Raw genomic sequence first — 12,982 nt, forward strand, 5'->3', positions numbered from 1 at the left:
AATTCCTCACTATTGATTTTCTCCGCTATGCATCGTGGAAGCCTCAAGACCGCTTGACCTACACACACACAAAAATCTCTGCGACTGTCAGTTTAAATGGAATAGCTTTTCAAAAGTATGCTTGAAAAATCAGTAAAGATAACGAAATAACTCTTCCCCACCTATTAGCAGGGCCGTTTAACTGGACATTTTGATTAGGTTTGAAGGAGAGAACAAAATCATGAACATTTACGCGAAGAGGTTTCACATGTTAAAGCTTCTGAACGTGAATGCTTCTCTTGTGGGCAGCCCCAGGCAGGCATATTATTCTCATCTAGGGACTGAACATTTCTAGTTAAATCAGAGTAGAAACCAGAACCTTCTTGGATAACAGAAGAGGCAACACAGGAAGAAAAGCACTGGGCACCAGGCGTTGGAAGACCCATCCGCCCTGCCAGGAATTAGGACCACTCTCCTCTGGGCTTTCGCTATTCATCTGTAAAAACAAAGGGATTGGATTCTAAGTGTCTTCCCAGTTCTAAAATTCAATGTTTTTATATCCAAGACAATATATCTATTTTTTATTAATATGAAAAGCGAGTTGAAAGAAAACAACAAAAGCAAAATAAAAACTTTGTTCTACCTGAAAAAGACTTGAGAAATATATATATAAAACAAACATCATTCTTTCCTCTATATATCCATTCCTGTATATTCCTGTATACTCATCCCTGTATATGCCTCCCCCACCCCCATTGTTATTGAAAAGTAAAAAAAAAAAAAGTTCTTTTAAGGATTAAATGTTCCATTTAGTTTTTTAATCATCCCTGAAATCTTGTCCCGTTAATAGAAAATGGGGTCAGAAGCACTTTATTAATGGAAATTCCTTCAATGTGCTTCCAAGGAAAACTAAAGCATCCTTCATACCTACGATATAAAACAAATAAACAAAAAACCCCAGCCGAGAGCAAAACCCAACCAGTTCTATGTCCCCGGCACTGATCAAGTATAACTGAAATGTACTAAGCCATTTCCACATCACTTGGAGTGTAGATTTATTTGGATTTCAGAATCTCCTAAACAAATTACATCAACCTCACTCCATGTCCTTCCTTAATAAAACTGTGACTGGACAAACATCAGACTTTTAAAATTCTAAAAATAATAGAAAAGTAATAGAAAAGTAAAATTCCTCTCCTTAAACCTTACATGGTTTTGCTGCTTCTGTGAAACCTTTCTCTTTGGAGTAACTCGGTAGCATGGTTTTTCGTGTTTGTTTTTCGGCTGGATTCATACAAGGGCACTGAATTAGAACTTCGGCTAATTTACGGAGCGTGAACTTTTAGGACCAGTTAAGTTACCTCCGCTGTGAAAGGAGAATGGCAGGCGTCAATGAAGGCATGGAGACACTCCAAGTCCATTTCATGATGTAATTGAAGTCTTAGATAGCACACCCTCATTGCAAAATAAAACAAGAACACAGAATGGTATGAGCACTCTAGAATCATCTGCAGCACGTTTCACCATTCGAGTCGCAGAATGGCCCGTTCTAAACCTGCGACAGGTCGTCGGAGCGGTCATGCCCTTCACCTGCACCCCACCCACCCGCTTAAGAGGATCCATTCATAGCTACTCACTACTGCAGGATTTGACCTGAGAAATGCTAGGATTCATTAACTCAGCGGTTGTTTGCAAAAGTACCTAAATCATCTTTGCCCTTGGCCAGCAAGGGGACTGCTCAAGTTCTCAGAAGCAGCTGGTGAGGTTCTTAGCCAAGTTCCTCAGGTGCAGGAAGTTCTTCGGGACAACCTACTTTGACGTGGCATCTACATATCTTTAAACCAGACTTCCTGGATCTAGGAAATGTTATTCCTGACTCCTTTGACCCAGAGACTGGCTAAAATTTAGTTTTTATAACCTGTAGGTGATCACTGTTTCTTCCTTTTTTTCTTTCTAGGAGCTGGCATGGTAGTTAAATTTTTCTAAAACAGTCATATTAATATGTTCAAAAATCCACTGCTGAGTCTCGGAGAGAGGGTCACATCTGGCCATGAAAATCTTCTTCTCTGCTGGGTTGCAATCCATGCAGCTGTTACTCACAGGATGGAATAATGTTCTGTCCTGCAGGGATCGGAAAGAAAAGACAAGACTGATATCATGCATGGTGAATGCTTGGAACCCAAACTATAAAGAGAAAGTAAAATAACCCTGCTGATACTTCAGTACCTACCCAGAGTGTGAAAATAAATAGACCACCTCCCAAATCAAACAACAGGAGGTGGGGTTGCCACACGGAATGTGGTTTCCTAGGAACCGTGGGCGCAACGTGGGCCCTCCAAGCAGATTCAGCCAGAAACAAAGAATTCATTCATTCATGGACTTTTAAAAAGTATAATCCATTCATTGCCTGCTCTGTGGTAAGCATTTTGTTACACCCTCGGGTTTTGAAGATGAAAAGTACATGAGGTTGCTTGTCAAGTGGCTACTAATCTAGCTGTCTGGGGAGAGGGATGCATACGGAAATGGTAATTTAGTCCGCAGTAGACACCACCGCAGCCTCGCACACACACCCAGAGGACCAGAAGAGTCATCATCTTCCCTACCCTGGTACTGGGAAAGGCAAATACCAGAGGACCGGGAACCAGGATGAACTCGGGACCGGGGGTCCACAGTGCGCAGGCAGAACCTCCAAGCACAGGCTCAAATCTGAGCTTCTGCCTCTTCCCGACCCCTTTATCGGCATCGCTGCTCTTCCTGGGATGCAGCTCTCCCTGCCTTTTGTAAAGCGGAGGGAGGCAGTGTTAGCTCAGTGTGTGATAAAGAGAACGGCTCTGTGAATGAAGGTGCTAGCAGGGCACAGAGTTTAAGTGGTGAGCAAGCCCGTTATGTGAATAGCCTCTGTTAATACACACGGCTTTGTATTGTGCAAGCAGGGAGAAGGAAGCCAGTGCTACGAGAAAGGGATCTTTCCTCAAGTAGCAATAAATGCTTTTGTCTCTTATAGTGTCTATGCATTAAAAAGAAAAGGGCCAATAACATGTAAAAACATCCCCAGATCACTGCTGAGATTTTAGGAACAAGTTGTGTTTTATTACTTAGCTTGGGAAACATTTAGAGGATCTGCTTATTTTCTTTAACTGAGGAGCGTTAGACTCAGCTTTTAGGCATCCCACGTCAGCATCTCTGGGTTACACTGGTTGCTAACCAATATTTAACGTGCTTTCGGACCCGGATGTTTGCATAGTTAGGTGTCTGTGAAGGAAGGAAGAATAAGGAAGGAGGAAGGCGGCCCCAAGCCTCGTTTGCATGTTTCCACTTTCAGTGTAAACACAGAGCTACATCTAATACCTAGGCTCCCTCCTCTCCTCTGCTCTCTTCCAAGTCTCCCAGGTTTATTGTGGATTTCACTTTCCGTACACACGAGAGGGCTGCTGACTTCTCCTGCCCATTTTCCTCATCCCCCGCTTCACTGGCTGCCGTTGGACCCCAGGGCAGCTGGCAGGAGCTCTCCTTTCACGGGCGAGGCAGCAGATTCTGGAGAAGGAGGCTGTGCGCTGAGCTCACCCGCCCCTTCCCTCCTGGGGCTGATGGTAATGCTGAGGTCACAGATCCCATCCCACAGACGCCCCCGCGCCTCCCTAGGCAGCAGCTCCTTGGCCCTCCCACCCCCCTCCTCCCCAGCATCCCTCCCACTCCGTCTCCTGCCCCACTTTCTACCAATTTAGCTACACAGGCCTAATATATTTCCATCAGCTTTTCAAAGAGCATCCTTAAGCTGTTACATTCGTGATAATTCTATGTGACCTGCTAAATTCTAAAACTCACTCTGCTCCACATCCATGTACTTCTTTTCCTTCTTAACTGTCTAGATTTCTTCCTATTGTCACTTTTGTCAGAAGCTCAAGCGGGGATCCCCCCATAGACTTGCAGTTTCTCTCCCCAAACACGTATGTCCGTAAAAACTAAAAAATGAGGAAAAAAGGAGTAGAACGTGTTTTAATTCTCTTCCCTTCTCAGTGTGTGCGCCTCAGCGCAGATGCAAAAGGCAAACCAGATCTTCTGAACATTTACTTTTTCCGAATGTTGTTTTCCAAGCCATAAGGTGATCATACTTTTCCAAATCTCCAGCTGGAATACACGCTCTGGCAGATCCAGGTATGCTCGTGGGGACAGTCGGGTGGGATGAACAGGTTCAGCACGACCCTGAACCCTCCGGAGTATGTTTCGGTAACTATACGTCATGTTCTCATAAACGTTGAAAAGTAGAATTCCCCACATCTACCTGCGTCTGAGAAGCTTCATCAGTAAAACGAGGGGGTGGATAACATCCATCTCTGAAGCCTCTCCCAGCCATAAAATTGAATGAACATTTTTCCCCAAAGTTCACTGGGGACGAATGACAGGGCTTCCAATAGACCCTATCAACCATATGCTGGGGACTAACAGATGATTGCTCTCTGGTTGTGGACTGAGCTTCCGTGTCTTTGGCGTGTCCAGCAGGTCCTGAAGGGGAACCTTCTGGAAGCACCTTCAGTGTCCCCAAAACATGCGTTTTCCACTCTGACCTTGGGAGCTACGTACATTGCCATCATTATATTTCTCCTCAGCTCAGCTTCTGCATCGCTAAACGTCATTACTGATGCTTCTCCTGGCTGGCGCACCGTCGTTGGTAAATGTGGCCTCTTGTCCTACACCAGCCCTTTTGAAAAAATTTTTCTTGGAGTCTAGTTGATTTACAATGTTGTGTTAGTTTCAGGTGTACAGCAAAGTGATTCAGTTATACATGTGTCCACTCTTTTTTAGATTCTTTTCCCATACGGGCCATTATAGAGTGTTGAGTAGAGTTCTCTGTGCAATACAAGTAGGTTCTTATTAGTTATCTATTTTATATATAGTAGTGTGTATACAGTGGAATATTACTCAGCCATAAAAAAGACAAAATAGGGCTTCCCTGGTGGCGCAGTGGTTGAGAGTCCGCCTGCTGGTGCAGCGGACGTGGGTTCATGCCCCGGTCTGGGAGGATCCCACATGCCGCGGAGCGGCTGGGCCCGTGAGCCATGGCCGCTGAGCCTGCGTGTCCGGAGCCTGTGCTCCGCAATGGGAGGGGCCACAACAGCGAGAGGCCCGCGTACCGCAAAAAAAAAAAAAAAGATGCAGAGACAATAAAATAGGTGGGTGAGTTCATAACGTACAAGAAGATGACCCTGAGAATAAACACCCACACGGTGGCAGGGTGCAGGGGGCCAGGGCTTTATTCCATAGGAAATTTGGTCACATTCCTGTCACACCATTCATCTGTTACATGACCCTGGTTGATTACTTAATTCTCGGAACCTCAGCTTCCTCACTTGTGAAATATAGATAATAATATCTGCTTCACGAGTTTGCTGTGGATAAAATGAGTTAATATATGTAAAATCGCTGGCACAATGTCCTACGTGCAGTAACTAACAAAGTAATAGTTATTCCACGCCTGTTCTCCTCTTAATTTATTTTCAGTCAAGGAGCATCCCCAATTCTAAAAATCAGAACGTACTAACCATCTGGTCTGAGACCAGCTATTCAAGACCAAATTGCATTTTCTGAAATACTGGCGAAATAGAATTTGCAAAAATTGGCACCTGCCTCGACCAGTTATCCGAATGGATACATCAGTACCTCCTGGTTTAAGCAAAAGATTTATGGAACCAAAGTAATTAGTTCAGGAATGAGCTCTTCTGTATAGTTATGGTCCGAGTTTGTATGTGTTGCCTGAAATACAACATGAGTTCAACAAATATTTATTAAGCGCTTTTTATTTTCCGGTGTGTGTTAGGAAGTAGGCATAGAAAGATAATCTAAGATGCCTCCCCTGGCCCAAGAAGTGGGGGAGACCAATAGGTAAACAAGACATGTTTGAAGCAGAAAGTGTCAATGAGATTGTAGCTGTGGGGGAATAGGATGAATAAAGAAGGATGTGTGAACAGAGAGATGTGAACTAACAGGTATATTTATGCATTCAATTTATTCAGCAAGAGTCTACAGGGTGCTTACTATCTGTCAGGCACTGTTTTAGGTGGTTGGGATGTATCAATAACCTTAATAATATAAAAATTCCTGCCCTCCTGGGGCTTACATTCTAGAGGTGGGGTTGGGGGTAGAGCAGTAGGGCACAGACCATAAACCATGAGTGTAATCGTTTCCATGGCCTGTTCAAAGGTGACACGGAGCAAATCAAAGCAGTCCGGAGAAACTGGAGTGCCAAGGGAAGGGCTGGTGGGCAAACTTAAATAGGGAGGCAAGGGTAAACCTCACTGGGAAGGTGACATTTGAGTAGGTGATGAAGAAGGTAAGGGAATTGGCCATGCGAGTATCTGGAGGAAGAGGTGCAAGATGGGGCAATGGCCAGTGCGGAGGCCCTAAGCAGGGATGCAGTGTGTGGATTACAGAAACATGAGGAGGCCAGGGTGAGGGAGAGTGGTAGGAGATGCGTCAGAGGTGATGGAGGGCTCCGTCCATCACGTGCTGGGGACCAGCAGGTCACTTGGCGTGGCCCAAGCCCAAGGAGCAAGGGGGAAGATTCCAGAGGGTGACATGAATTCCACATCATGAAGAGACTGCTGTGTGACGCTAAGGCTTGACTTTTCAGGCAAGCGTGCGGGATGGTGGTTGGAGGATTTAGAACAGTGGAGTTAACGATCTTGGTTGCCTCATGCTAGTGGCAGAGAGGAGAATGGGGTGGGAGTCGGGGACTCAGGACACAGCTGGAGGCTACTGCAGGGGTCCAGATTTGACAGCAATAGGGAAGAGTTGGGGGTGACATGAGACATGGTTGGAAAGCTTTTTCAGGAGGTGAATGCACAGGGCATTCTGACTGATGGGACGTGGGGATTAAGGTGGAGGAAGTGAAGAACTAGAGGAAAAGCAGTGTTGAGGTGAGAAATGCAGAGAGGAGTAGGATTGGGGGCGGGAAGGATGATCTCTGTTTCAGGTATAACGAGTCGTAGGTGTTTAGGGGACAGCCAGGTTTAGATGCCCCGGAAGCAGTTGGGTATAGACTGGACCTCAAGATAGCTTCTCTGTAAAGTGGGGAGAGGCGAGTTACTCCCTCCTGCTGACTGTTCATTTCTGTGTAACTCACATTGACAGCAAATGCATTTGTGAGAGACATCGCCTTCATGTCCTTTTGTTTCTAGTATAGATACGAGAGAAGGAAGGCTCGGAATTATGGGACTAGGTTTTAATCCTAGTTTTATCTCTGACAAGAATCTCTGATGGCCCCTTCATTTGCTAGTGATTTCAGTTTTCCATCTGCAAGACGAATGGAGTGGGAAGACGAGGGAGGGATGAGATAAGGGACAAAAATAGCCGCCTTCCCACCTCCTAGGGTCGTGGAGAAGAACCAGGTGGATTTGTGAGTGGCCCTTTGAGCTCTGGAAGAAAGCCACATCAGGTGGTTTTTTCCTGCCTATTTTTGCCGTTGGCATCTGGGAGAAGGAGAGTAACACCTTGACAGGCATAAAAGGGACAAAGCAGTGTGATTGCCTATCCTTTTCAATTTTTTCTTTGGACAGGTACAGTTCCTCACAGGAGGAGAAAATTGGTCTTCCTGCATCAGTGGATAATTTGGCCAATCAGAAATAATGCTTCTGATGCCCCTACCAACACAGTCCTCGGTGTGTGCGCTGAGACAGTGCTGGCAGCCCCGCAGCCCTGCCTGCTGCTCCATTGCTGGTTTTCTGGGCTACAGGCAAGTGATGGGCGTGAGTATACCCTCAATTCTCAGAGCGGCCAGGATCATTACAGAATCGGTTGTGATTTGTTAAATCTCTGCTCTTCACACCATTCAAAGACTTCCCAGCCTCTTTGCTAAATTCTTAGCATGGTCCCGAGGTCTTGTATAGGCAGCCCTGCCCCTGGCCTTAGAATTCATCATTTCCCCTCACACGCAGACGCTTCAACCGGCTTCTCCGTTCTTCCAAGAAAACCAAGCTCTTCCCTACCCGAGGGCATTTGCACAAGCCGATCCCTGTATCTGGGATTTTTTTTAAACTTAATTTTTATTTTATATTGGGGTATAATTGATTACGATGTTGTGTTAGTTTCAGGTGTACAGCAAAGTGATTCAGTTATACGTATATGGGTTTGGCCAAAAAGTTCATTTGGGGGACTTCCCTGGTGGTCCCGTGGGTAAGACCTCGAGCTCCCAATGCAGGGGGCCCGGGTTCGATCCCTGGTTGGGGAACTAGATCCTGCATGCCGCAACTAAGGAGTCCGCATGCCTCAACTAAAGATCCCACATGCTGCAATGAAGACACAGCACAGGCAAAATAAATAAGTAAATAAATAAATAAATAAATAAAAATAAACCAAACTCCTGCCAACGTTACATAAAAGAAAGTTCATTTGGTTAATGAATACGTTGTTCAATAAAGTTCTTGGGGGAAATGAAAAATGTGTCTTTTATTTTTACTTAAAACTGAATGAACTTTTTGGCCAACCCAATACATATATCCATTCTTGTTCAGATCCTTTTCTTCACTTGCCTAAATCCTACTCATCTTTTAGGTCTCCGTTTAAAAGCTACTGTGTCAGAGCAGCCTTGCATACCTCTCTGACCTGGGTAGAGCCCAGTGTCCCGTTCCCATATTATCCTGTACACTTAATGTATTCAATTTAAAAATCTGTCTGCTTCCCCACTAGACTGAAAACTCCAAGACTAGAGAAAACCCATCTGTTCCATATCTTGTTTCCATCTGTCCATAGCTGTTCATCTCCCCTCAGTAAACCTGCCATCAGTCACGTCAACATAATAATAGCTGCTATTTATCGAGTATGTATTTATGTGCCTCGTAGTGTTAAATGTTCTACCCAGATTTTCTCATTTTATCTACTTCATCCACGTAAGCAACCTGAAGAGAGAGGGAATGTGGACAAACGGGAAGCCAGGTTCGTCTGTTTATTTAACAACTGCTAATTCAGCACCTACTACGTGCCAAGCAGTGTGTTAGGTACTGAGGATACTGCATGAAAGAAAGCAGAGCAAATCCCTGCTCTTGTGGAATTTACATTCTAATATTTAGCGACAGTTAAATAGCTAAAATAGTATAGGAAGACGACTAGACAGCCTATCGTTTCCTCTATGTAAACTTACTAGGAGAGCTAAAGTCAAATCAGGAGAAGTTTTTCGGGCACCTAAGAGAGTAATAGCTGACACTCATTGAACTCTTATTAAGTGCCGTGTCCTAGGTGCCTTTAGCTTTTATTTCATCATCACGATAATCTTCTAAGGTAGATACTGTTATTATCGTCATTTGATAAACGAGGAAGCAGAAGCACAGAGTAAGGAGGTTTCCCAAGGTCCCAGAGCTAGGACCACCGTGGAGCCAGAACTCAAATCCCAGGTCCCTCAGGGTCCAGCCCCTGTGCTCTCAGCCTCAGCCTGTACCACCCCCCTCCGTCTTCTTCCTCTTCTTTTTAAAATTTTTTGACCATGCTGCACAGCATGTGAGATCTCAGTTCCCTGACCAGGGATCGAACCCTCACCCCTTGCATTGGAAGCATGGAGTCTTAACCACTGGACCGCCAGGGAAGGCCCTCACTCCCTTCTTAGCCGAGCCAGCTAGCAGTCCTGCTCTAGACCCACACATGCTCAGCAGGGAAGAACTGTCCTCCTTAGCAAATACTAATTTCAAATGTGTATAGTTTCAATTAGCCTGATCCTTTAAAGTTTGACAATCTCCATCTTGACAGGCCTTCAGTTCAGGAAGTCTCTGTCCATATGTTAGAGCCTGAGATAGATTATGATGAAATCTTTTTACTAGTGACCAGAGGGTGGCAGTGCAGCCTGTTAGGTAAAATGGTAACCGGCAGGGATATGGCTAAGGTACCCAGATATGGCAAAAGTTAAAAGGACGTGACGACGAAATGACTTCGGCTGGATTAGACACACAGAAACAGAATGGGAAGGCAACACTGCTGAAAATGTAGCTTCTTTGCAGGGGTGTATGCACTCCCGTCCTGGGAGTTAACCTCCCTCATCTTTGAAGATCGGAACTTCTCAGGGTACAATGCTCATGTCTCCTATTGTGTCTCCTATTATTTTCAGAGTATAGGGTATGATGTAGACATTGTGCATCTGGTTTTCAGCAAGATGTTTAAAAATCCCCCTTTGTTTTCCTATGGGTAAGCTGGAGAAATATGGGCTAGAAGATAATTCACCATTAGGTGAATTTGTATCTGGTTGAGTAACTGCACCCGATGGACCAATGTCTCCTCTGTCATAGGATGGAGGGCTCGGTTCTGGGCCTTGTTCATTGGGATCAACAGCTTAGATGAGGGCCTGAGTGCGCGCTACTTTGCCCTAACTCACGGCTGGAGTAAAACTAGTTCACCTGGTAATAAGCTGGATCAAAGAGTCGAAATCCAGGCTGGGGTAAATCTCGTGAGGGAGAATTTAATAGAAACCAATGGATGGCTACCCAAGTATAAAAGGTGAACTGGGGCTTCCCTGGTGGCACAGCGGTTGAGAGTCCGCCTGCCGACGCAGGGGACACGGGTTCGTGCCCCGGTCCGGGAAGATCCCACATGCCGCGGAGCGGCTGGGCCCGTGAGCCGTGGCCGCTGAGCCTGCGCGTCCGGAGCCTGTGCTCTGCAATGGGAGAGGCCACAACAGTGAGAGGCCCGCGTACCGCAAAAAAAAAAAAAAAAAGGTGAACTGTACAGGTAGAAGACTACAGAGACGTACCTGTGTAGCAAAGCAAGAGTGGTTTTTTAATACTGAAAGCTCATTAAGAGGCCAAGTACGTGAAGTTAAGGCAGAAAATGAATCAACTCGAGCTAATTCAACAGGCATATACTGCTCATAACAAAGGGGTGCTGGAAACTCATTCTGTTCTTCGGTTAAACACACCTAGAATACTGTGTTCCCTTTTGGGCATCACGCCACCCTCTAGGACCATCTGGAGTGTGTTAAGAATCTGTGTCCAGGAGGCTGAGGTAGGTCCCAATGAAGTTATCTGAATAGCAGTGGCAGGAAGTTGGGCCATGTAACTGGAAGTAAGGAGTAAAGATCAGACCAACATTGTTCAAGGATCTGGACTCTGTCTTGACCAAAATGGATGAAACTTAATCTGTGCGGTACCAAAAGTCTTAGAGCTTTATAATACTTGGGACTGTCCAGAAACGAAGGGGCTGATCAGGGATAGTGTGACTGTCTATGCATGACCACAAGTCCAGGATTTTGTAGTGGGGCTTCATTTATCAGAACCAGAGTCGAATTTCACGCCTTTTAATTAAACTCCGTTTCCTCATTTTAGGTCCTAAATCAATACCAAACCGGAATGATTTAAAAATAACAACCTTGTGGCCATCCATCTGGCATCTTTGTGGACCAGCAGGATTTTATGAGCTGAGAAGCTAAAGCCCTGGCACGTAACATAAGGTACCATAAATAGTCTGATGTGGGCACATGTCAAGAATTCCACCCATTCACTTTTTAAAGTACTGTGACTGTTTCACTGTTATCAGTTTAGCCTGACAGGTGTCTTTTTATCTGTATTTTCCTGTTTGATGTTATTTTTAAGCCCTTTCTTATGGAAGTTAAACTATAAGGACACCCCAGAGAGCAACTCAGAAAAGTGATGTAAGCCTTTCACTTTTGGACTTTGGGGAGGCTGTGAACGTGGTTCTGAGACCAAAAGATGTGCTAAGTTTTATCCAGCGCAGCTTGGGGTTCCTGGAGGGGATTGCATCAGTAATTGAGCCCATTTAATGAATACTTATTTACGAATGTCTACGTGGTAGATATTAGGCAGGCCATACAGAAATACAAGAAAAAGTTCCTGCCCTCAGATAATTAACATCTATAAGGGGAGACTAACCATGCATAATACAATGTTCTAAGTACAAAGGAGGGAACAAAATGCTATAGGAATACAAGCAGAGGGGCAATTCCAACTACAGTAGGAGGGAAGAGTAGGGTAAGGAAAGTAGGTAAAAACTGGAACTAGAAAAGTGATTCTCTATCTGGGTGCCCATCAGAACCTTTTAGGGGCTTTTAAAAACTACCAATACCCAGGCTTCTCTTTCTAGAGCATCAATCCATCCTTATGCCAACAGCACCCTACACTAATAATTGCATTTTTGCGATGTCTGGGTACCTGGCACTTTTATAGTGTTTGATGTTTGTTCTTTTTCTTCTTCAACTTTTTCTTGGCTCTTCTTGGCCCTTTCATTTCCATGTACATTTCAGAATCAGCTCATCAATTTCCACAAATAAACCTGCTGGGATTTGATTGGTTTTGCATGAAATGTAAACACCTGCTTGAGAACGGGTATCTTCACAATATTGTCTTCTTATCCTTGAACATGCTAGCTTTCCTTTGTAGTTTTAGAAGTTCCTCTTAGTGATGTTTCATAGTTTTCTGTATAAAGGCCTTGTGCATCTGTTGTGACAGTTATTCCTAATTATTTGATACTTTTATGGTGATCAAATGGAATACGTTTAGAATTTCATTTTCCAGTATTTTGTTGCTGGCATACAGACACCTGATTGTCTTATATTTACTTTCTATCCAGGACTGTGCTGAATGTACTTACTAACTTTAATAGTTTAGATGTATAACCTTTGGATTTTTTTATGGACACAACTATGTCGTCTGTGAGTAGACTGTTTTATTTCTTCCTTTCTGTTTCTTAGACCTTTTAATTTCTTTATCTTGCCTGATGGCCTGGGAAGGCCCCCCTGTGCCATGTTGAATAGAAGTGACGGTAGCAGACATTATATTTTATTCCCAGTCTCCAGAGGGAAGTTGAAACATTTCACCACTAAGACTGATGTTATGGGGTTTTGGTTCTTATTAGGTTAAGTTTGCCCATCAGTTTACTTTCTGTAAGGCTAAGACTTATTAGTCAGAGGGTTAAAAACTTGAGGATTCATAAATAGACCATGCATATAAGGCCCCTCGACTTATGTCAAGGGTGCCACTTCCCTGCAGTGGGAAAAATGATTTTTTTTAAGTAA

The 12,982-nt window shown here is 44.4% G+C and overlaps 1 protein-coding gene across 2 annotated transcripts in view; it reads right to left on the reverse strand.

Moving 5' to 3' along the window:
* Positions 1-516: 516 nt before the first annotated feature.
* GALNTL6 (polypeptide N-acetylgalactosaminyltransferase like 6) overlaps positions 517-12,982 on the reverse strand; it is a 1,143,433-nt gene continuing 1,130,967 nt past the window's right edge. For both annotated transcript variants that reach the window (XM_060013624.1, XM_060013625.1), the window contains one exon: positions 517-2,100. In XM_060013624.1, coding sequence (XP_059869607.1) covers positions 1,933-2,100 — 168 coding nt within the window. In that variant the 3' untranslated portion in view covers positions 517-1,932. The remainder of the gene's footprint in view (positions 2,101-12,982) is intronic.

This window comes from Delphinus delphis, chromosome 6 (assembly GCF_949987515.2).
Source record: "Delphinus delphis chromosome 6, mDelDel1.2, whole genome shotgun sequence".
In the NCBI taxonomy this organism is placed as follows: Eukaryota; Metazoa; Chordata; class Mammalia; order Artiodactyla; family Delphinidae; genus Delphinus; species Delphinus delphis.